The sequence below is a fragment of the Atractosteus spatula genome, chromosome 12 (assembly GCF_055471065.1).
Source record: "Atractosteus spatula isolate fAtrSpa1 chromosome 12, fAtrSpa1.hap1, whole genome shotgun sequence".
Taxonomy (NCBI): domain Eukaryota; kingdom Metazoa; phylum Chordata; class Actinopteri; order Semionotiformes; family Lepisosteidae; genus Atractosteus; species Atractosteus spatula.
Genome location: NC_142717.1, coordinates 44,739,764 through 44,765,385, shown reverse-complemented (window position 1 = coordinate 44,765,385; position 25,622 = coordinate 44,739,764). Strand labels below are relative to the sequence as shown.

At 38.5% G+C, this 25,622-nt stretch overlaps 1 protein-coding gene across 1 annotated transcript in view; it reads left to right on the top strand.

Annotated features, from left to right (window-relative positions):
- crppa (CDP-L-ribitol pyrophosphorylase A) overlaps positions 1 to 20,796 on the top strand; it is a 58,420-nt gene extending 37,624 nt beyond the window's left edge. The window contains exon 10 of the mRNA XM_088929505.1: positions 17,899 to 20,796. Within this exon, the coding sequence (XP_088785631.1) occupies positions 17,899 to 18,003 (105 nt within the window). The 3' untranslated portion in view covers positions 18,004 to 20,796. The remainder of the gene's footprint in view (positions 1 to 17,898) is intronic.
- Positions 20,797 to 25,622: the final 4,826 nt, after the last annotated feature.

Sequence of the window (25,622 nt, the reverse complement as noted above, 5' to 3'; positions counted from 1 at the left end):
GAATACAATATATTGAAGCATAGGTGTATGTATGCAATACCTTCTTAACTTTTTAAAAAGCAATATGTTTCCAGTGGCAAGTTTTAATTTATGTGCACTGAATCCCTTTGATAAGGCGCACATTTATTTGAGCTGCTTCTTTCTGTGTTCAGTAATAATTGTTCGTGTGATTTCTGAATAAATGTGTTTGTCGGTGTAAGGTCTCTCAATCAGGTAGTGAATTTCAACTATAGATGCAACATTGAAGAACTCTGGGATAAAGCTAGAGAGCCCCTAACAACACGTTCTCACGCGATTCCTCTGGGTTCGTCCTATTACCACACCACCGCTGTACACCTACAAAGCAATTCTTACATCTCTAAAAAACTTTAAGAGAAATTCCTATAATTTTTCTTGAGCCTCACCGCTTGTCCTAGCTCCCGGGAGTGAAGAGCCCTAATCTGAGTGACTTCACACCGACTCTCTGCCTCATCAGCGCAATGCCTGGGTGATGCAGTGGGTGAGGGTCAAATACGACCTCAGCTTCACAAGGTCAAGGCCATCAGAGACTGGCCGGACCCCAGAGCAAAGACGCAGGGGAGATCTTTTCTCGGGCTACTTAATAATTACCGGCACTTTATTCCCCAACTTGCTGATCGGGCTGCCCCCCTCATGGACCTGACGCATGCCTCGGCTCCTATGACAGTAAGTTGGATCCCGGAATCTGCTAAAGCCTTCTCTGACCTGGAAGATGCCCTCTGTCAGGAGCCTGTGCTCAAGGTGCCAGATTTTGGAAAGCGGTTCCTTCTCCAGACCGACGCATCGGAGAAGGGGCTTGGTGCCTGTCCTGTCTCGGGAATTTAATGACGCGGAACATCCCATCATGTTCCCGGGCAGAAAAACCGCTTCAGAGAGAACAGAAATACGCCGTGGTTGAAAATGAGTGTCTGTCCGTGAAGTGGGCGGTCGAAATCGCTATGGTCTTATCTGCTGGGCGGGGAATTCACTCGAGTGACTTGTCCATGCGCTACTCACCTGGATGGAGGCCAATAAGGAACAAAATGCCAGAGTGACTCGGTGATTCCTTGCCCTTCAGCCTCACCGGTTCGTGGCGAAGCAACGAGCTGGAACCCCTCACGGGAATGCCAATCCCGTCCAGAAGACACAACCCACAAGGTTAAGGTTGACCACTCCAAGCTGGGTGGAGGGATGTGTGACACACTGAAGGAATATCCCCCTATTCACCACTAGAGGGCCCCTAACACCACCAAGGCAGCCCTCTGAATCGTTCTCTCTCCCTAACTATCGCGTGAGAATGTCTATCATCCACACCACCTGGGTTTCTAATTAGAAACACTATATTAGATTCTCACGCGATTCCTCTGGGTTCGTCCCTGAACAACACCATTAGCTGCAGAGCTAACGTGCAACTCTAACATCTCTGAAAACCTTTAATAATTTAATTTTTCTTGAGGCTCACCACTTGCCGTAGGACCCTAATTTGAGTGACTACACACGTGGCTCTCTACGTCCTCTCGAAGAATCAACCCTCCAGCCTCTGAAAAGGCAGTGCAAAAAACCCCACACTGTTACGAAAGGTACAGGGCAAAGGAAGAGTACTGCATGAAAATATTTTTAACACACCAAATATCATGGGAGCATGGGACAAATGATCATTAAAAAGTTGAATGTTCCTACGCTGTGCCTGGATCAGGCTGTCCCTCCAGACTGAGCTGCTGGGTAAGAAGGAAACTAGGGAGGAATGCATTGTGAATCCAACAGTGGTTGAGATGGGAATCAATATTATCCTGGTCACCCCACAAAGAGGGCTTATACTGTATGGAACTGAAATAAAAAATATCTCAAATTCCACAGGTTTGCAACAAAACTCCTAAGTGATACTACAAACATGTAACCAACATAGTTCATCACTCAGTCAATGCCATCCCTATTGTCAAGCTTGGTGGAAGCATGATTATAGTTCTGCTTCTCATCACCAGGGACTGGGAACCTTCTGCGGATTGATTAGAACTTAGATGGAGATACTGGAGGAAAAGCTGTTTTAGTCCTGAAGTTGGGGGAAAGGTGAGAACATTTCAGTTGGACAGTAATCCAAAACACAAGGCCAAAGATGCACTAGAGTGGTTTAAGAATAAGAAAATGATTGTCCTGGAGTGGCCCAGTCAAAGTTGTACATTTGTCCATAAGTCAATCAGAGCAACTTGAGAGAGCTTGAGCAAAACCCTCAAGAAGAATGGGTTAAAATTGCTTCAAGCTGATGTGCAATTTGGTAGACTTATTCAAAAAGACCTCCAGCTCTAACTGGTGCCAAAGGAGCTCCCAGCTAGTACAGAGTTCACATATCTGGGTATTTATGCAATTCACATGTTTGTTTTTGCTGTCATTTACTGTAATTTACCTTTCCCATAGAGTACTTCAGTTTGTGTATTTGGGATATCATAGGAAGGGTCTGAATACTTTTGCAAATCCACGCATTACCTGCTTGTCTTGGTGAAGATTGTGGTCTTTTATGTTACCTCTCCATAAATTATTTCTGTCTTGAATGTTAAAGTTCAGAGCCCTTTCTTATAGAATTACCAACCATTCATTATTTTAGGGAAAATACAAGACCATTTTTAAAGCAACTGTACCCTAAAAGTGCCTCTCATTTAAACATAAAGGCAAATCAAAAAAGGTAGTTATTTTTCTAAATGCTGTTTCAAATTATAGCATATGGATCAGATTTGCAGGTTGACAGATCCACAATAAGTGGTTTAACGATCAAAATTTAAGTGGTGCTCCATTTGTTTTTACAAAAAAAAAGTTTGTTTTGAATGTTATCTCTTTAGGATCATCCATTGCAGTCTCTGATGAGCTCTGCTGTCCCTGGTTCAGAGCATCAGGTGTCTTGACGTTTGACTTGTTTAATGGTCGCACTGCCCTCTACTGTCAAAAGGAGTTTAGTTGCTTACTAAAAACAAGCTCACTCTTTTGGTGACTTTTAGTACATCACAGTAAATGTATTTCATATTACATAAAATGATCTGTGTAAAGGAAACATTAAGAAGCATTTATAATAATTTTTATGTAAACGTCTTTGTCATATTAAGTCAGCTGTGTCATTCTGCATTTTTATTTCTACTTAGAATTGTGAGCCATGCAATCTGTTTGCACCTGCAAATGTTACTTATGAAGAAAAACTATGAAGGCATGTTCTTAGGTGTAATGTGTTTTGTAAAAAGATAAAATGCATCTGAAAGCAATGACAATCTGGTAAAATAGCAAGAAACTGCCAAACATCCGCTCCTGTATCTTACATTCAGAAATTTAGAAGAATGTGTGTTTATTACTGCTGTAGGAAAAATCCAAACTGTTTTGTTGTGCTGAGTCCAACATTCCAGTTATTCTGGAATCCAATAGTCAATGAAACAATAAGAAAAAAAACAGAATGATTTAGTTTTAAAAGGACAAGAATTCACAGAAATACACTCATAAAGAAAGAGCTACACGTCATACAGAAGTTATTTAAATTTGAATAATGGTAAAAAAAACTGTGATCATTGTTCTACCCTTTTGGCATCGTTGTGTTGTTTTGGGTGAAACTCAGACTCTTGTGGAATTTGACAATGAGTTGCTTTATTGCATAACCTTTACTAATTTTAATTAAATACAATCTCATAGATTTATTACACGCATAAAAAGAGAAATGAATCGCATCAACAACAACAATATTGACATTAGCAAATTATTCTTTCTGTGTGAGCATAGTGTAATTGTGTATTTTTCTGAAATTTAATTTACAACGGAGACTTTACTTTTCAATGCTGTTTTCATAGTCATGGCAACCTTCTGTCTCCAAATCATTATAGTGACAACAGGGTAATTAATACCAGATGTTTAAAGACTGTAATAAAATAGTCTGTACGTGGAATGGCTTAACTCATTGAAAGTAGGAATATAAACATCCAATTTTTTATGAGGAAAATATTTTATTCAGTCATTGTTGGTCTTTATGAAATGCAGGATTATTGAAGAGACAAATTATAGATCATTGTGAATGAGTAACTGATAGGAAAGAGCTCTGCTTCAGAACATAAGGCAGCACAAAATATTCTGAGGTGCACATGATGACGTATGAATGAATAGTTAACTTCTGTTTAGATTATTAGCAAATTTACTGTAACTTTGTACTTTGGAAGAAAAAGTGGATGGTTTGGTAAATGCAGTAGAGGTTTCAAAGCCAATTGTAAATATGTTTTTTTGAAAGTCTGAAGTATATCAAGTAGTAACACAACTTATGTTGAAGTTAGTTGTGGAAATCGGTGAAATTACGTACTTTAAATGTGAGACACACTCAACATGTTTTATTCAAATCAGGCTGTGCCAAATTCAGTTGATTCTGGATGCCAGAATTCCAGTTTGCTTCTGTATGAAGAGTCTTTCAGTTTTTAATTGAATAGGTAGATGCTGATGTGTCAGACGTCTCCTAACTGCCTTTAATGGCCAGATTATCTGAGATAAGCATGTGCATTTCACCTCAGTCTGGTTTCACACAGTTTTGAATATGCAACACTTGAGATAGAATCATGGACTGTAATAGAAATTGTTAGTGCACTAAACATGTATATTAGTCATTACTGTTATGTTGCAGAATACTACATTAATCTGTTACATTAATCTGTTAGTGAAATAAGAAATGTTGGATATAAATCCATGCACTATGGTATTTTTGTATTCCTTGTTTGCTACAATACGTACAATTTTGAAATACTTTTGTGTGAAAGTAATTGGATTAAACAAAACGGACATCAGCATAATCCCACTTACTGTATATAAAATGGTAAATTCATATTTACCAAGAATAAGTAGTCGTGTACTTCCTGTTGTTCCATTTTGTGTACTCAGACTGAAGCATCACGAGTGGACTAGTCAGCTGTACTGTGGAAAACAGAGAAAAATTATTCCTGTTTCAGGATGCATGTTTCAGAAACTAAAACTCAGTTAAAAAGTTGAAAATTAGGAAATGCATGTAATGTACAGTATGTATCATAAAACATGCTTTTAGGTTTTACATTTCTCATAAAGCTCAAATCAAATTACTTTGTCATAAATTATGCTAATATACAAATCACATTGTGCATAGTGCTTGTGTTCAAACGTTACTAACATTCAATCTGGGTGAACTGTTGCCATATAAATATAATTTATTAAGCCTTACAAAGGTATACAGACATTGTTGTATAGTTTTCACATGTTGTCGTTTTAAAGCTTGTACTGTAGTTGTGACACTTTGAGTAAGTAATTAAAATTTTGTTTGTTATATACATTTCATGCCTCACACATTAAATGCAGAAAATAAAAGTAAAACATTAAATACATAATAAACAATACAATAATACTTTATTGTGTGATTTCTCAGGAGCTGCTGTTTGACACTCACAGAGACTTACAACAACATACAACAGTACAAATAAACATTACTGTATATTACAAATACAGTATATAACATTACATAAAAGATATTAACCCATACACAGTCATTACGTAAAAGCAAGAATGGAAAAGTCCTGATTGTGTACTGGTGCAGCAGAGTGGCAGGAAGGAAACCATTACCCTGAAAAAAAAGCGTCTCGGTTCCCGAATGGAGTTTGCAACAAAGCAATTCAGTGATACTGCGAACGTGGCTATATTTGTTTTGAGGTCAGACGAGACAAATTGGACCTTTTTGGATTGAATGCAAAATGGTACATCTAGTACACACAGCATAGCCAATAGCCCAGTCAATCCTATCCATACTGTCTGTCAAGCATGATTGCAGAATAATTTTTGTGGGGCTGCTTCTCATCAGCGGCTAAGAAACCAGTGAAGATTGAGGATATATTACCATTACCATAAGGTAGAACATGTGTACTGTATGCAGTCTCACCAACAAGAATGCATAGCAAGTATAAACACATCTTATCTTTTTTTTATTTATTTAGGCAAAAATCCAGTTTATAGTTGCACTTGTTTTGAAGTCTTTTGAAGGAGAAACTTTGCCTGCAGCAGATCCTAGAGCAGATTCCTGTTTGTTTATGTTGTATAATTTGCATTCTAAAAAGGAGGAAAAATACTGTAACATCAAAAATAATCTGAAAACCATGTTTTAGCATTATGTGAAATCTTATTAATAGTGACATTTTCCTGACAAACAATAATTGCCAACATTTTGTTATTATTGTCGATCAAAAATGACTAAATAATTGACTGTGTAGAAAAAAAGTTTAGTTTGATATATGAGTATATATGGGAACAAAGATTAAATAATAGACAAATAGTCAATCATGGCACTATCCTGGGTACGAGCAATTTCTAGGAGTTAATGAAATGCCCATACCAGTCAGGAAATATAGAACAGGTTCACTAACTAATATTCTGTGAACAATTTGGCGGTTGATAAATAGTAGTTTACAAGACAGAGAGAGAAAAGGATTGAATACAAAATTAGAATACTAAACAAGCTAACATTTACAGAGCTTTACACTTAAAATTCTGCCTTCTAAACTCAGTTACTCACATTGACAAACTGTAATGCATAAATACAAATCTTCATGTGGAAAAGAAAGATATTTTTAGTGATTAAAATATGCTCTATAGCCTTGGCCACATTCTAAACAGTCGAAACATTGTGCTTCTTTTCTTCTCTTTTCAGCTTGGAATAAACCTTTACTTGTTTTTTTGCAGCCTACGCATGCTGACGCAGCTCCCTATTTGAACTAATAAGAATACATCTCCTTTCCCTATCTTTAAGCTGAGCTCCTTTTTACCAAATACCTAATAAAGAGGTTTTTGGTTCACAGTGAGAAATCTAAGTAGTGAAGACTATCAGTGGTGTCAGATTCTCCCTCCGGCTCTATATCGGACCGTGGTGATGTTCCGGTGACACTGGTCTCAGATGCAGCCTGCATTTTAAGTCCGGTGTCGGCCAAACAAGCTACTGTAGGTTGGCCTGCAAAGTCCCAGGCTTGTCAAACTCCTGGGGTCTCCTTTCAGTTTGGAATGGTTTATGATGGGATGAGCCCAAGCTGGGAAGCCACAGTAAGCATTTTACCCCTCTGTCTAGCAATTCGAAAACCACCTGAGCCATGAGGGTGAGTAAAAATAATCAGCCTGCACATCCTTATCTGATACATAGCAGAATGATGGAGGAATATGTCCATTTCACAAGGTCTCAAGGCCATTTCATTCTTATTTTACATACATTTAAGCCAAGTAGGATCATCAGAATGACACGGGTAACTTTGACCAGTGAATGGGAGTGTAAATGTATTTTTTAAAGAACACCTTTCAGAGTTACAGCCTTTTTTTCAGAGAAACCGATTTCATATGAATTTACGGGATATGAATACTAATTAACACTTGACTGCTGCATGCTTCAGTCCAGTTGAGGCTTCATTGAATATTCAGGTTAGTCAGTGAAATGCCAACATTTTCAGTAGTTGAGTATTTGGGATTTTACTTTTTCTCTTGGCTTAAAGTAAGTTAATAATATTTCGCTGGAATACTGAACCTTATCTTGCTAGTACAGCCTGTAAATTTCCATTGTGATGATGCATAACAAAGATTCTATTGATGTGGCTCGTGAGAAGACAAAAAAGAGTAAAACATAGTAACATTAGATGCAATATTTGATTACATAATTGATAGATAAAATAAACATTTGAAGCTAAATAGGTACACCACGTTTAGCCAAGCCCTTGTTTTTATATCTTCCCTCTCATTATATTTTAAAGTGGCCTCGCCTTGTTTGTGTTGTTTTAGCCTGGAGCAGTGCAGTCAGTTTTTTACAGCCTACCCACTTCCACTGCATTGTGTCTGCGTCTCCTTTCAGGGAGCTCAGTGAGGTCTGCAGTTCAGTCTAAAATGAAGACGATTTGATTGCAGAGTGTTATGGCAGGTGTAGCGCAGTGAAGGAATCAAGTCTCGTCTTCAGGCAAGGAGAGGTTTTGTGTTGTGACTTTTCACAAGGGCGCTGCACTGTTTGTATTCTGTGCCCTGTGGGCCGAGCACTGGAGATCCCTAAATCAATACTAATCATTAACCAAAGAAATTTAAGACATGAAAGTCAAAATATATATTTGCATTTTCTTCTTAGACAGCAGTCCTCAGTGCAGTGACCTGTTGAATAGTAGCCCGGTTGACGTTATTCAGATGATTGCAGTGCTTTCTTCAGGACTTGCAAATTAATAGAAGAAGGATATTTTGCTTAGAACCTCCAGCCTGGGTGTTGTGATACATATTTGTGGGTTCAGTGTCTCTTTTTACGCTGTTAAAATGACACTTGTGCTGTACTCTCGGACAGACGTGATATTTTTGTGGTGAGAGTTTCCATCTTGACCATTTATTTTTCACTGAGAATGTTGATCTTTTTGTGTCACGTGAACGGGTAAGAGATTGCACCTTCGGTCAGACATCCCAGAACACCAGTTGTAAGTCAGATGTTGCTGATTGAGCTACTTTAAGAGCGTTAGAAAGGTTACAAACAAGTTGAGAGTGTTGGCCCATTGTCCTGTTCGGTGCGTACTGTAGTACTTTTTTAATCCAAGGATCTCATCCAGCAATTTCTTGAAAGTAACCAGGGCATCAGTTTCAGCACCATGCCTGGGCAATGCCCCATGTGTCTTCTAGGAAAAACAGGAACACACCCGTTCTAAACTAAGCAACGGTTTCTGTTATTTTGTCTCCAGTATAACAGTAAATTAATGATTCGTGTGTATGGCATTAACGTCTGAAAAGGTTCTTGTGAATGTATATATAGTAGATATATTTCTACTTTTTAAAGTATGTTTTGTATATATTTCATTTATGAGTGGAAATTTCAGAATAAGAGCATGTTCTCAGACCTTCTTACAGATCAAGCCTCTTGAGTTATCTCCAAAATATATTGCTCAGGATGCTAGTCCTGGAGTAAAATCTAATCTGCTTTACAAGGTCGACCATATTTATCTGAATTTCTATTATTTTCTAATTTAATCTAATCTAATTATTTTTGTATATTATGTTATGTCGTAATAAAATACAAATGTCATACTTGCAAATCCTGTATGCGTCTTATGTCAAAAATGTAGTTTTGACTATGGAGTATGGATGGACCTTTTTCTCTGGACTGCGTTTAAGTGAAGTTATATTCACTAGAAGAAGCAGAAAAATTACAACAAATTGGAAGGAATTACATGAAATGCTCTGGGATATTGATGGGTACAGTATATCATTGTACCTGTTGATAGAAGCTTGAAGTTTGCACAGAAACGTAATGTTCTTTTTTTTAGTCACTCTGAACAGTACTTACCTATCTTCAAAGCACTTTTTCCTAAGAGTTTTGCTATCTTAGTAGGTTTTCTTGTTTTATATGCCATTTTTCCACTGAGCAGCAGCCAGCCAATACCATTCTTCTCAATCATTTATACTGGACAGCTGTAATTCAGACTGCTCTGTAGTTCATTCAGCTATGCCTGGGGGTAATTATTAATCTAAATTAAAGAAATAATCTATGCATCTTTTTGTGCAAAACCTGCACAATGTTTATTTTGAGTTGTGAATGTTTTGGGGGTAATCAGTAGGATCTTGTTTAGTTTTGTATATGCTGTTAGTAATTTAAATCAGATTTCCACTGAGACATTTTTGACAGGAGACAAAGCAATTAACATGTTGCTTGCTTTTTATGGTGGTGCATCTCAATAAAAACATGTCAACAATTTGAAATAGCTGCTGACTTTCAATGAAAAGCAGACCTTCCATATCTTTGCCAAAAACTGACAGATATAAGCAGTTAAATCATTAATTGTATCCACGGTGGGTTTTTCTGATTAAAACAACATTTCAGTGTTTCACTGAAGAGAGATTGTTATGGCTAATCATATACTATATGAGTTTTACTTGTTTTTCAGCCTTAAAGAACACAATTACTTTTATATGAATTGTATTCCGGGGTAAGTTTTAAGAATTAATACTCTTTATGTTGTAGTCACTGACATTTTTGTTGGTCTATTCCATTGCTTCTGTTTATATACAGTATAATACTATGAAAGAAATAATGGATGATGAATTTTGAATTTGATAAATCTTTTCTATTTCATACCCTCCCAATTCTGACAGATTAATTGTTTAATAAGACTGGCTTACTGCCGTCTCCCATTTACTTATACTGAGTTGCAACAAATTCAGTTCCTGGAGAGCCTTGTGTCTTCTCACTTTCAACCTGAGTAGTCGATTAAACTATTAACCTCATTAATTTCTAAATTAGACAGCTACAGTGTAGGATTTTTCCTAAGATCTTTTACAGTTGACATTACACAAGACATTTATTGCATTAATTGTATAAAGTTACAATCACATGTAAACCACCTCAGGATCTGGTTAGAATTATAAGTTATATGCAGCTAATAAAATAATTAGATCAAATGTGCAACAGAGACCTAGAGTGAAACAAAAACTAGAAGACTCCAGGCTCTCCAGGAATTGCGTTTGAGACCACTGCGGTAGAAAGAATTATTGATCATTTGACCTCCACAGTGCCTTTGATATTCTGGCTAACTTGAGCCCCAGTTGTCTGCTGTTTTTTCAGGAACTCCAGTCAAACATCTAGGCTTTAGGGCTCAGTCTGTGAATAATGTTTGCCACTGTTGACAACAGTCATTAAAAAGGCAGGACAGATTTCAGAGCTGCTGCCCTGCTCTTGAAGTGTCTTCCAGCTCACCCTGTTCTGTGGTGCACTCAGGGTGTCACAGGGGCTCAGGTCTTGTAATGACACAAGCCGCCAGACAGACACGAGCTCTACAGCTACGTCCAACTCCCTCCAAAGGAACGGCGAAACCTACGAGTGAATCTTAGTATTCTGTACCTTCACCCTGCTTCCTTAATGTGTCTGAAGAGACTGAAGTGTTCCTGCAGACACGAGATATAGTGGTCAACAACAGCAAAAGCAGCCTTCGTAGTGTAAGCAGTGCTGGCTGACTGAACCCCTGGGTTCCTCTGCTAAATTAGATTCAGACTGTGTGTGGCCTGTGTCATTTAATGACTACAACAATGGCGAACAGTTTTCTTTGCCACATTGTACTGAAGACATGCCTCCTCAAGAACTCTCTTTTTTCTGCAGTACCAACTAACTATTCTCCATTCTAAAAATGCATTCAATAACCAAGAGAGATCCATTTTAATCTAGGGATTCTCTATACAGGAAGTCAAAGTTTCCTAAAAACAACAAAATGACAAGCTCTCTTAACAAGGTTAAAAAACTTAACTAGAATCTGGTCTTTATGGATGATCTGTACAAGGACATCTCACCTGGCATGCTTTCTTCTTTCTCCTTGTTTCTATTTCTTCCTGTGTCCTATCCATTTCTGCTCCTTCTCTTCTTCTCTGTGTCTTTCTTTTTCCTTTTTTCTGTGTCCTCCTCCTTCTCTGTGTGCTTTCTGTTGTTTTTACCCTCTCTTCCTTGACTATTGCTGACCTTTAATCATTTACCCAGAGCTTAGTTAACCAAGGTAAACCAGACGATTCTTTTGATCAATGTGTCTCACACCCAGCACAACTAAGTAAACACCTTTGTTCCCTTCTTGCATTGAAGCTCCAGAGAACTTCAAATGTTGACACTAGCCAGGTGTTAACCATTGTACCTAGATTCTTAAGACACCTCAATAGTCACACATACACATAGAGAAATAATTCACCAAGTCCTGTGTGACATCCTCTGAATGCTTGGGGTTGTATTTTCTGATAAATCGGCATTAGCATGGAAGGGTGAAAATGCTGCCATAGTTTCTTGACTGTTCACAGATGTATTGGCCTACCACCCATTGCTGTGCACTAGTAATTAACAAAAAAGAACAGTGTCTAAAATGAGTTGTAAAGAAAACAGGAAACCTTTGATGTATGAAAAACCGGGGCCAAATATAAATAAAAACATTTTGAAGAGAAGAAAAATGCCTAAATTACTCATTCTGGATTGTGTTCAAAGCAATCATATTTTATTTCAATTATAATTTAGTATTACTTTAATCAATAAATGGGTGGTGATGGTCTCTGCAGCTTTTTCACTAAAATGTTAGTATTAGCAGTGGAAAATGCTTGTCATAGGACTGTGGAAACTGTTTCTTATTAGTTAGTGGTTATAGAACACTGGACCTACTTTTTTGTATTTTTTGCAGTTATTTTAATTCCAATTAGATAGTTCTAATACTTGTAGATTCCAGCATCGAACACAAATCTGGTTTGATACTGTGTGGTGGCAGAGCTCTTAAAGAAAGGAATGTTATTGTTATCTGTTTTTAATGTTTCTTTATGTTTGCAGTAGTATGCAGTGCTCAAAAATGTCATTGAAGTCTTGGACGGCAAAGAATGTTACCGAATATCCGTAGCGTGAGGTCAACAGTGGAATTTCAGAAATTTCATGCAGCAAATGCAGATCCTTTTAAGCCACTTCGTGCGCCGATTCAAAGTCATCAGACCTCCTCTGAATTTGTGGCGCAGATCAAATTTCCTGATGATGTGCCACTTTGTGTCTCTCCCCAGTGAACTTGTGCCGAAAACCAAGCTCAAGCAAGCTCCTACACTTCTGCTCACTGGGTGGCTTATGTCCTCCCTGAGCTTGCCTTAGGATACGTTCAGGTGTGCTGCCCCAATCAAAGTACCCTGAGGCTTGAGGGGTTTACACTTACACCAGAGCAACACAGGGACCTTGGCCTGTCCTGGACCTGTGTAGGGTGTTTACTGCATACAGGATAGTGGTATGTGTGGTGCAACATAAATGTTTTCAACCAGCTTTTAGGTTTCTGGTTGAGGTTTTAGGTTTCGGTTTTAGGTTTTAGGTTTCTGCTAGTTCAGCAGACGTGTGTAGGGGTGATTCGCCGAACAGGAAGAATGGAAAGTGGTGTTGAATGATGAATTCCTGTTATAATAATTGTGGTAACATTCAACAGGGTATCTATCTGGGTAATGATCTTGACCCACATAGTACGCTGCTACAGAATTTGATGGCAGGAGAAACCCATGTTGACCCAGTGAGCTTATCTAGTAGGAGGTTTGTAGATTTGAACTTTACTCCTGCTTTCACTATGATATTCCTGTCTAGAGTCACTTCCAGATTTTATGGGGGGTGGATAGTGTTTTGGCTGGGCTTAGTTTGAGCCTCCATGTGCTATGGTAATCTGCCTACATTGTTAGATTTTCATTCCAGGATTTCTCCAAAGTACCAAAAGAAGGAGCTTTGTTAGCAAAAGAAGTGGCATTGGCATACTGTAGATAAAGTTACCAGGTATGGTTTTTGGTAAATCATTTGAATGTATGTTCAACAGAGTTGGGGCAAGCACTGAACCCTGCTGGATCTATGATCCCTTTTCCTCCATGCACTTCTTCCCTTCCCAAGGTGGTCTCTTCAGTCGTCTGCCATGAAGAAGTGTTTAAATATCTATATATGTTCCTGTGGCATGCCAGTGTGCCATGCTGTGTCACAGGCCCTAAGGTCCAGTAGCACTGTGCCCGTCTTTAGGTTTTTCTGAAAAAATATTTTTCATTGTCAGTGGAGAGAAACCAGTTTGATGGAGACTAAGGATTTTCTCTGCTTCTGCTGTTAAAGATTTTATAACACACTGACAGTAGGGAGATTGGACGGTAGTTGTCAGTGTGAAGTGTTTTCCAGGTTGTGATATAGTAATGGATTTTGCTATTTATTTCTTTGGAAGAAATTTTGTTGATGATTCTATTGTTGAGCTGGTCATAAACACAGAGACCAAGAAATTTCAGCAATTCAGGGGCAGTGTAATCCTACCCTGCAGCTTTGCCAAATTCAGGTCAATTCAATTTTTTTCCAGTTCTGTGACCATTGATGGAAGACGTTGTCTTCTACATGTTGTTTGCAATGTTGTCTCATTTCACAAATGATGGCTTCTTCTATATCAAGGTCACCAAATGGATCACACTCCTACCATACTCCTTCAGTAGTGCCGCATTCACAGCATCAAGATGTGGGATGCAGGAGGACATGTAGCTCCAAGTAATTGCTTAGCAAGCTGTTTCGTAAATGGCAGCACAGGTGGCTTTGTATGCCACAGTTACAGATTTGTTTGGATTGGTATGGTTATAATGCATTCCAGGATTCTCTCTATTTTGACCAGTGTACTTTAAAGACATTTCATCAAGGTGGACTAGGATGTGCTTTTTTGGATTCACAGAGGCTATCCTGGAATTCAGTGTGTGACAGATGTAAAGGTGGTCCTTGTTGTACTGTAAGTAGCCATGCTATGCTTTGCTTTACAGTTGTGGTGTTGATGAATCAAGGAATTCAACTAAAAATTCCCTGCAGTTTGTCATTTTTCAAAAGCACCAAAAGTCAGTGCCTATTTGTGGATTATTTTGTTCTGGAAATGAAAAAAAAGTATTCTAACATTAAAAATCTTTCATGTGGACAGTGCTGTCACACATGACTTAGATTATGAACCATTATGCCCCAGCATCAAAGTTGAGTTCTTACTACCACACACTGTGTTGCTGATCCAATGCTAACAGTTTGCTAACTTTAAATGCATGATCAGTGTGTGGGGAAAAAATCTACCCTCAAACACTGAATGACTTGGTTTCGACAAGGAGTAGGTTGACACGTTATACAGTATATACATTTTTTTAAATGTTTTTTTTGGTTAAAGGTTCATTAAATGTATATACTGTATATACTGTACTCATGTCTGAACTGTATGTTGGTAATGTATCTCAAGTTATTTACTTCTTCCTTGTGGATATTGATTTCCCTTTCTAAGTAATTTCACTATATGTTGCATAAGTTGTATGTTTAGGAAAGTAACCTGCATTTATAATGGGACCTTCTGTAATGCATTGGTTAGCTACAAATGAAACACACAGTCTAACTTGTGGTTCCTCACCTGTCTCTATTCCATTAATTCTTATGGTTAAAGCCTCCTGCTTTAAGGCTTATGGGCCAAAGTTAACCATCTTATGGTCCTGAGCCCTCCATACTGTATGTATATTGTTCATATGGGGAAACATATACATCTTCTTATACATAAACATTATGTCGCTATAAATCCTAACTTTCTGGTCCTTAACCCATACATATATCGGAGACCCCATGTAGAGAAAGAGTTTAAGAGCAGTGTTCTCATAACCAGTTGTTAGAGGAGATAAAACAGTGATTGCTGTGACATTTGGGTGCCTGCGGGCTTGCAGTGACATCAGTGAGAGATGCACTGCTACAATACATCTGTCAGAGCACTGTGGAGTTGCATCATGATCAAATGGCGAGCAGCTCTGCAGTGTGTGGGAGAAGCAAGCTCAGATCTCTCGTTCTCTCCTGAGAGGGAGCAGCTGTCAAGAATTAAATCGCAATTCCAAAAGCAATTTTTAAATAAAAGTCTGTGCACAGGACAGAATCTGACAGGCATCTTAAAAATGTTCTGTTAAAATGGAGCTTTTTAAAATATTATTGTTCCTGTACCAAAGAAGGACAAAATGGCTTGTCTTAATGACTATAGACCAGTTGCTTTTACTTCTGTCATAATGAAGACTTTCAAACATATGCTACTTCTTTATCTCAAAAATACACATCTCGGTTCTCTACAATTTGCGTATAGGACGAACAGGTCAGTGGATGATGCTGTTAACATGGGCTTTCACTACATTTTACAACATCTAGAATCCTCAGGCACGTGTGAAAGAATTGATTTTAACTCTGCATTTAATACTATCATTTCAGAACTCCTTTACTGTATATTTTTACAGTTGAACATTGCTTTTATCATCTTTTACCACCTGTTTCATAAACCCTCAGAAAGGTGCTAACAGTCTATTAAAACCAGAACCACCCAGAATTTGAACAGTTTCTTTCCCAGGGCTGCCTTTTTGCTAAACCAGAATTCCTAGTTATACAGTATGTGTGCTGTCTTGAAGACATCTATTGTCTTGTTTGTTTATGATACGTGTGGAATGTTTTTGCCGCACCAGGATAAGTTGTACATTAAGTGTACTTGGTGAATTTGATTCTGAGTCTGGTTTGTGTTTTTGGGATAAAACTGTTGCATGTTTAATTATCTTGGATTTCCCATGTTCTGTACACAGGCCGATTGTTCAAAATAATATGTATTTTAAGAAGTTATTTTCTGTGCGAGTTGAAAGGTGTATATTGTGTTTTCTTGGCAGATGGTTTTGTTTTTTCTGAATCTGTTAAGGTGAAGGACAGAGAATTACAACTCTGTCAGTTTAAACTGGTTGGACTGTGTGACAGAACCACATGAGTACTCTTTGTGGATAAGATTAATAAGGCTGAATGTAGTTAATCAACTCATTAAGACAGCATCAAAAGCTTCCTGGAGTCTATTCACAAGATGTTTCTGGTTATTTGTGTGGTCCTTTCAGAGATCAGAACGTGTGGAAACAACAGTTTTATTGTTAGACGAAAACTTAGAAGAGCAGAAAGTCAGTCCAGTGAAGTGATTTAAATGTTTTTGAGTGATAGTGGACCCTCAACAAAGAAAACATCCTGAGGTTATAAAACATAGTCTAGCAGGAAGGAGTCAGGGTAGGATGCCCAAGTGTTCACAGTGTTTACTGGGCATGTTCTCCAGATGAAAACGTCCTGTAAAAATAGATTGTGGAAGGCGCTAGTGTGTAAATTGAGATGAAAACAAGTGGAGAAGAGCCTCTGAACCTACAGCAGAGAAACGTGAGTCATCAACACCATCCGCCCATAGCTTTGGAAATGGAGAAAAGTAACACAACAATTAACCATAAAAAAAATAACAACCACAAAGGGAGTTTTCATATTTTAAAGTACTCCTTGGGAAAGCAAAACTCTGCACTTCATTAAAAAATAAAAATGACTATAAATGTGTGGCTAATGTCGGTCTTCAGAGTATTGTGAGTTGTAAACTATAAAGCATTTTATTCTTCTCATGTTAAGGGGCCACAAAAAAAGCATTTACTCGACAGAGGCACTTCAAAGCAAACTGTTGTAATTTCCTTCTTTTCAAATGTTCAGAAATGATTTTTTCTGCTGTTGATTAGGTTTACTATGAAATTTAATTGAATTCACGATAATCCCAGATATATAATTCTAAATATACCTTTCTTTGTCATATTGCTGTTATATAGGAAAACTGAATTATATAGATAAAACAATAGGATCAACCTTTGAAGGATCCTTTCTCATTTTTAAGTTTTAAAGTCAACAGGATACAGTCAGTTATTGAATTATGGTGCTGTATTAATACACAAACTTGATCCGAGATTATAGCTTCCATAACAGTTGTGCCAGTTTGCATGTTGATTTTATCGTATCTTGGGAGATAAGCAAGGTTCAGCCTGGTCAGTACTGGTGTGGGAGACCACTAAGAAAAGTCCAGTTGCTGCTGAAAGTGGCGTATATGTATCATTAGGTGGTGCTCTTTCCTCTGTCCTATAAGGATCCCATACTTCAGATGGAATGTTAAACCAAGGTTTTACTATTTGATCAGTAATGATCCCATGGCATTGTAAATGTAGGGGCATTAGCCCAGTGTCTTAGCTAAATTCTGAATCGGCCTTTTCGAAGTTCCCACTCATTTTCAATGTCTTGATTTCTGTTCAGTGGCGTTCATTCCCATCACAAACCTTGCCAGGGTTTGCTATGGTTTGCAACATTTCTTATTCTAGGGACAGTAAATACAAACACACTGTATAATAAATACCCCTTACTTTCAGGCAGTCAATCAAATTATTTTACAACCCTTACATTCGTTCTCATGAAGGTTTTCATCAAAGAAGTGTGCTTACAGCATGTCTTTTGAAAGTAAAAAGAAAAGAGGAATCGACACGTTGCAGATGATAACAGAAAGGGCTTTCCTTTCACTTTATAATCCGAATAATGATTTGGCTTTTGTTTCCTTTGTTTTCTAGGACAAACAAAAATGGAATGAAGCTCTGGAAAGTTTTTCTTATGTTGCTGGCACCCTCATCAAGGACAGAAAAGCAGCCTTGACTGGACAGCTGTTCGTTGTATAAATGTGTGAGACACTCTTTTACATTCGTGCTTAGATGTCTGTAGCTTTGGAAAAATCTTGACTCAGTGTTTTTCCTTAATTTTGTACTCATCTGTGAGGGTCTGAGAACAGAACTCCTTTCACCAGGGGAATGTGTGAGAACAGGAATGGGTGGGAATCTTTAGAAGGGGGTACTGTATAGAGAAAGCAGGCTCTATAGGGAACTTATATATAAGGAAAACCACATGACGAGTGAATAAATCTCAACACGTGAAGAAGTGGTACAAGCAAGACAGTGTTCACAATGTGTCTTCATTTCTCCAATGTCCTATGTTGTGCAAAGTTTTGGATCACCTGTGGCACAATGGCTTACAGATCTGTCAAATCACAGACATTAGTCCTGTTACCTGTTACATCACATGAAACTGGACAAAAGGGTAGGGGTTGCTACTTATGGTACTCACGCAAATTAAACCAGATAACCTTAACTGGTTCGACTGAGAATTAGTATGGCATACTAATGGTTATGTCAGTAGACTCCTGTCACATCTTTACTTACATGGCCCTGCAAAAGTATTCACCCTGTTCCAGTGATGTCATTTTTTTTTTAATTCCAAATGATGCATGCACATCTTTTAAAGTGAAAATGTTTAATCAAAACATAAATGCTTGAACTGAGCACTTATACAGATGAAAGGAGATAAATGTCCTCAAACTAGAAAGAAAAAAATATTAACTTTAAAAATGTATTATACAGTAGATTATCAGCAATTCAAGAATATGTGACATTATTAAAGGGGGGAGGGGATGCTTTTGCAAGGCACTGTATGTCAACATATGTCAAGTATGTAGCCAAGTATGTCAAAGATCTGTTCCAACATGCGCAAACGCAGAGTGGAAGATAGACACACACTGGGAGTGATAACCCTACTCTTATGAACGGTGGCCTAGCATCTGTAGTCAGTACCTTTTTTAAGCCATGGCACCTCGTACATCTGGGGGCGGAGCAGTGGCACTGTGGCTGGAAGGTTGCTGATTCAAATCCTGCGGCCGGCAGAGGAATCCGACTCCGTTGGGCCCCTGAGCAAGGCCCTTAACCCCAGCTGCTCCAGGGGCACTGTATAAATGGCAGACCCTGCGCTCTGACCCCCAGCTTCTCTCCCTGTCTGTGTGTCTCATGGAGAGCAAGCTGGGGTATGCAAAAGACAAATTCCTAATGCAAGAAATTGTATATGGCTAATACAGTGATCTTATCTTATCTTACAGCACAATATTCCCAGTCAGTATAATCAGACCTCCATCCATTTCTTAACCACTTTATCCAATAAAGGATCATGTGGGACCCTATCCTGGCAAGCAAAGAGCACAAGGCAGGATACCCACTGGATGAGACGTCAGTCTATTGCAGGGCACACACATACACCCACGCACACACTCACACCAAGGGCCAGTTTTCCCAGAAGCCAATTAACCTACCAGGAGCGCCCGGAGCAAGGAACACAGGGAGAACAGGTCACCTCCAAGTGAACAGTTCATCCAGAGAAACGTACTATAGAACAGTGTTGAGCAAGACTGGTTTCTTCAATATATTTCTATCAACGTTTGGTTCTGATTAATTATTAGTGTTCTTTTCAGGTTCAAGCTTTCATAATTTATCATCATTATCTCAGTTATTCATTATTAACACACCATCTACTACTTAGTTTTCCTAATACACAAACCTTTTAAAATTATACTGTATGTCTGTTTTCATCAACAAGTACTGTATAACAAATTAACTTCTCATAAATATACTGTGTCTGTCCAGATATGATCATGTAGTCACATTGGTTTGGTCCAATAACATTTGGCAGAACATCATAGCTGTTTAAGTGAAGCCTACAGTAGATGTAAGATAGGGAGGTACAAGTTTTGATTGGGAGAAAAATGTAAACTCACAAATTAAGTGTTCCTTAAAATATTGTGATTTCTCTTTAGTAGTTTCCTGAACATGAAGAATATTTCAAAGTCACTCAGTCTGACAGAAAAAAATGGTAATCTGATAGAGGCAAGATTATGATTAATAGGTGCTGTTATGCTGAAACAAAAATAAATCTCCTTTTTGTTTAATGTTTGCCAATTAAAATTCTAAAAGCAGTACAGATATATACAGACAACCAATTTCTCTCTTGTCACTGGTGAACTAGGAAAGAAAGGAATGTGATGTATAATGCATTAATAAGCAAACCATGCATTTGGGTCAGTGCTGGTATCTACAGTATACTGTAGGCATCCATAGGTAATAAAAGGTCATGTCTGTACACAGATCTGTACACATCCATATTCTGATTCCAAAATTCAGAAGGTTAATTTATCACTACAAAGAGGTAAAAGATAACTTGTAATGCTAATGTCCCTAGAAACATTTCTGCATGTAGAAAACGACATACTGGATCAGTTTGCGCCAGTGTTTATTTTGTGTGGCAGTGCATGAACATGTGCGTTTCGAATGCCCATGAAAATGACCGTGGTGTTTTCATGGGAAATTAGTATTTTCGCGTGAAAGTGACGGAAATGTTGGTAAAATGAACATCTGCTTACTAATGTAAATTCTGATTTCACGTGAGAAGGTTAATTAAAGTGTTCAGGTGTCTCCCCTAAAGCCACAATAAAAGACATGTGGGCCAGAGCTTGTTGCAGTTAAGCTCATATGCTTGTAGTGCAGTAATTGTATCAGACTGATGCTGCTGTTAACCCAGTTGTTTTCGTCAAGACTATATGTAGGCTAATACTATGCTACTTACTGTAAATCATTGACATAAATGTCTCGCACATCAAAGTGTACAAAGTCGCAGTTTTCATTTCTTACCCAGTGTGAAATTATTTATTGTTACTCTGGTGACCCAAACGATTCCACTCTCACTTATTTTCACTCTTTGCCAGAGTGAAAATTCAAATTTATGAACTTTGAACGTAGGTTTTAAGATACCAGATTCATGTGTGTCCCTAAAAGAGTCTGTATTTAAATAACAAATACAGTACATAGTTCTGCATGCACCCACCACTAATGTTTGAACACCAGACAGGTTTTTAGAAAAAACAAGCACAGTCTATTAGCAGAGCTTTATTCCCCATTTACATCAAAGCAAATGAAACAGAAATTGTTTATCGCAAAACAGTTCTCCGTTCTAGTAAACAGTGGTTTGGGGGACTTGAAAAGGTAAACTTCAGGAGAATCCCAGTGGACCATACACAGGGCGATGGAAATCTCATCTCTTCTCATTTCCTCCCTTTCCCCTGGTGTTAAAGGAAAAGTAGGCTTACCCAGGAAAATGAGAGGTTGTTCAAAGTAAACCGAAAGGTACCAGGTCCACGTTTATTTCACAAGAGAATTCTCAAGTGATGGAAAAGAATCAAGTAGTCCACACCATTATCTGTCATCCTTCGGACCAGTTCATTAATTTGATCTTTTTTTTAATTTGAGGGGATGTAGTTTCCCTTCCTTAAATACATTTTTACCCTTTTGTGTTCTCTTTATATGGCATATTCTCTCTTTAAAAATGCATGCCTGCACAGCTGAGTTTTTTTTGCATTTTTTCTTTTTTCTTTTCAGTGTGCAATTAACCTGTACTTGCACCCTGACTGTTTGCTTGCTGACAAAGCTCTCCATTTTAATTCTTTAAAGTGCATTGGGACATTTTTATTACCTATTTTTACATAGAACTGGATCTGCTGGTGCTTTCAACATTGAAGTCCAGGGTTTGTTATGAATTCTGTTAGGAACCAATATGTGTAACATTCAACAAAACTGAAAACATACCAGTGATTAAGTAGAATGGATGCTGCCCAGCTTTAGTTAAAGCACAATGACTGAATAGACCAGTGGAGCATTTGATAGAGTAACTGAAAGGTGTTGACAAGAATTGTCAGCTCTGACCAGCAGCATTCATGACCACATGTGAAGGATAATTCCTCTCGTCCTATTTTAAGGAAAGGCACGTTTTTTCACAGGAATGCAGCAATGACCGTTAAGTTGAAGTTAGTTCAAAACTTCCGCAGACATAGAAAAGTTTCAAGTGATTTATTTGGGCATAGTCAAGACATAATAAAAATATTTTTTGTTGCTTAAACACACTGCTAGGAAGCAATCTTTGTCATTAGATCAAAGACTTGACACTTCACTTGAGGATTTCAATAAAGCTTATGTTGTACCAGCTTTACAGGGAGGAAGCAGTCTTTCCTGTTTTTAATTCCTGGCTTTGCAGACTCATTTAATGGAATTTAAATGCATTAGTGTTTATCCAAGGTCTTAACTTTTTTCTTCACGTTAATGTGTCATCACAGTGCTGTTGAAGGTGGACGAAATAGCCGTCTAACAACGATACTAGTGCGCCCCCTAGTGGATGGTGCGCCCCCTCCCCCCAAAATGTTGCAATTTGATAAGCTGTAATTTTATTGTCGTTCCAAAAGGGTGGAAATTTGTCTTTGGCATCACCATACAAAACTACAGAAAATTAAACTCCACATAAAATAAATGCATACTTAAACAGTAGTCCTAGAAATGAAGGCTCTTTAGTTTCATATTATTAAGTAATAAATTGCCTAATGGGAAAAGTGCACCATTGAAACTGTTTTTTTTAAGGGGCAGAAAATAATTGCAGATAATCTAACTGAAAAACACTTCTTGAGAAAAAGGATTCCTTGTGTTCATGTAGAGCCTTTCACTAGACGATCTCAAGGGTTTCCACACATGCGAGAGGGAACCTCCTTCTCCCACCACCGAAGTGCAGCCCCCACCTGTTTGACACAGGACAGCCATTGTCTGCCAGCAACCCCACCACCCCACAGACCAGCTGGAGGACTGACAAATCGCTACACTACAACAACTGACATAAAGGGGAGCTTTATTTTAATTTCTCATCTAAGGCACAGCAACGCCTGCAGTTCAGTGGGCAAACAGAAGAGCGCCACCTACAGGTCCACCACCACCTCTTATAGCAGCACTGGTTTTCCTCGGTGGTCTGCCATTCCAGCACTGAACGGGCCCAGCCTTGCTGAGCTTCTGGCATCCGACCAGGTCGGACGACAGGGTGACAATGTTGCCAAACAGTTCTTCTACCTCAAGTCTTCCAAAGGTAGGTAAACTGTAATTTCTTTTTCTCTTCAGTAATTATGAAAAAAAAGGATGTATTCTTATACTTTGTAAAAAGGCTACTGTATATAAAACTTGTTTTTTAATGATGTGATTTGCTTCATACTTGATCAAATAACTGTGTGGACAGCTACAGAATGTCTGACAATTCTTCTAATGCTGTAGGTACTTTCAATCAGTGAAGAATGGATGACAGATCAAAAAAATACCATCAGTTATACTACATTATAATTCTTTGTTAGCGGCCGTATTATGTTTTTAATTTCACGGACTGTGCTGACATCTTGTGGAAGGAAAGTAGACTGCACTGTTGTATTTGCACAGAGCCTGGGATTTCCTGTATTTTTCGCTAAGGACATTCATCACGAGAAAACAAGAGAGGAAGTAAATACTCTTTCATCAAGGTTTACCAAGGTTATTTATATATGTGTGTACTAATGTGTAATCAGGAATTCAGCAGACACTTTCATCCAAGGTCGTTTACAATATACAGCCACGATTTATATAATAAAGTTTCAGAATGTTAAGTTATGCGGGTAGTCGATATGGTATGATGGTTCTGGCTTTACACACAGTCTATGGACATACCATACAATATATTACAATACAGGGTACAAAAGTTGTGATTATACCCAGAAAATTACATCTAAAAACCACATTGTAGCACGTTGCTTCTGTATTGTTAGGCAGAGCAGTGCTGATGGTCAATCCTGATTGTTAGGGGAGACATGGATAGGGATCGAGAGTTGAAATGTTATAAGAGGCCGTCACACAGTTATCAGAGACAGAGCAGGGAGACGGGTCCACTCACAGGAGTGAAGAATAGAAAGAGTGCTCACAGGAGTGAAGAACAGGGAGAAAGAGTGCTCACAGGAGTGAAGAACAGGGAGAAAGAGTGCTCACAGGAGTGAAGAACAGAGAGAAAGAGTGCTCACAGGAGTGAAGAACAGGGAGAAACAGTGCTCACAGGAGTGAAGAACAGGGAGAAAGAGTGCTCACAAGAGGCACAAGAACTGATGGAGTTGAGTTTTGGTGTCAAGCAGTGGATGAGCAAAGTGGACCAGGAGAAGGAGAGAAAGACAGGAGGAGCTCAGGCAACAGGAAGGGGACAGAAGACAACATCTTGATCTCAGTGCCCCCAGGGACAGAGTCAGTGGACAGTGTGAAGCAGAGCGGTAGTACAGTAGGTCAGAAGTAAAGCAGACAGAATACAAGGTGAGCAGCAGTAGTATCGTTCTTATTTCAGCAGTAGATTGTGAGTGGGTGAAGGTTTCTTCCTTGCTAAAAGACAAGAAACGCTTCAGGCGTGGAGCTCCTTCAGGTGTGTGGAGCAAAAAAGCTCTACGGCCAAAAACGTCTCTCTTCTCTTCCTTTCAGCACGGAATAAAGCTTTACTTGTCCTTAAATAGAAAGATGAGTGGCTCTCTTTCACATCAGTGACTTTTACAAAAAATCCAGATTGTAGTATTTACAGTACATCTGTTAGTCAGAAAACTTTTCACGAGTTTTGTGAGGAGCAATTTCTTTGCTGCCTCCCATTTTACCAAACCTTAGTCTGCATTTTAGAAATGTTCAAATTGTTACATGAGGTGAAGCCCTACCAACACTACTAACACAACCCCGTTTTCCTGGAAGTAGAATACGCCTTTGTCTCAGTCAAACACTTCCAAGTAGCCACACATTTCTCTGGTACCAGATCCTGACTGACAGAAGTCGTTATCATTATAATTTGTTATGTCTGAAACGGCACTCCTAAAGAAGCCAGTGTCTGAGGCCCAGGCAACCACCCATCAGAACCTCTGGTGTTTTTATGACATTTCCAGTGGTGATGAAAATACAGTTTGAATGAAAAGCAAGAATTCCGGTCTACAAATTCTAGACACTGAAAAATAATTTTCCTCATTTGACCACATATTTGTAATCGATTATGGTCGTAGCTCATGCGGGAGCCTTAGGAATTTCCAGCACATTGAATAATCAGCTCCAAGTCGCCTCAGCCACCACAGTTTCCCTCACGGGCGATGCCCGCCTGCCACGAAGGGTTATAAAAAGAACACAAAGCAGCAGCAAGATGAAAAAAAACAAGAATAGCTAGCATGAAACCCTGGTTTTGTCTTCCTGGTTACAAAAAAAACAAATAGAGCTTCTCATACCAAATATACAGTGCGAATGTGCCAAACACAATAGAGTTATCTGAAGCCAGGAAGAGACTAATTTAAGGGGTGATGTGTGGTCACTTCTGGTGAGCACAGCCCATGATGTCATTCTGATCCTGGATAATATTATGAAGCGGCAGTGGGGTTTATCATACGCATAGCAGAGTGCCCTGTTCAGTCAGGAGATACGACCCGTCCGTGTTAATGCATCAACATGCACAAGACCTTCTGTGACTTTGAAGTAAAGTTAAGTTGGCATAAAAATCTTAAGAAACTTTCATATGGATGCCTGGGATGTAAACTGAAATAACAAAAAATTGCATGTGATAGGCAGAGGGGGATATGGTTCTTTAT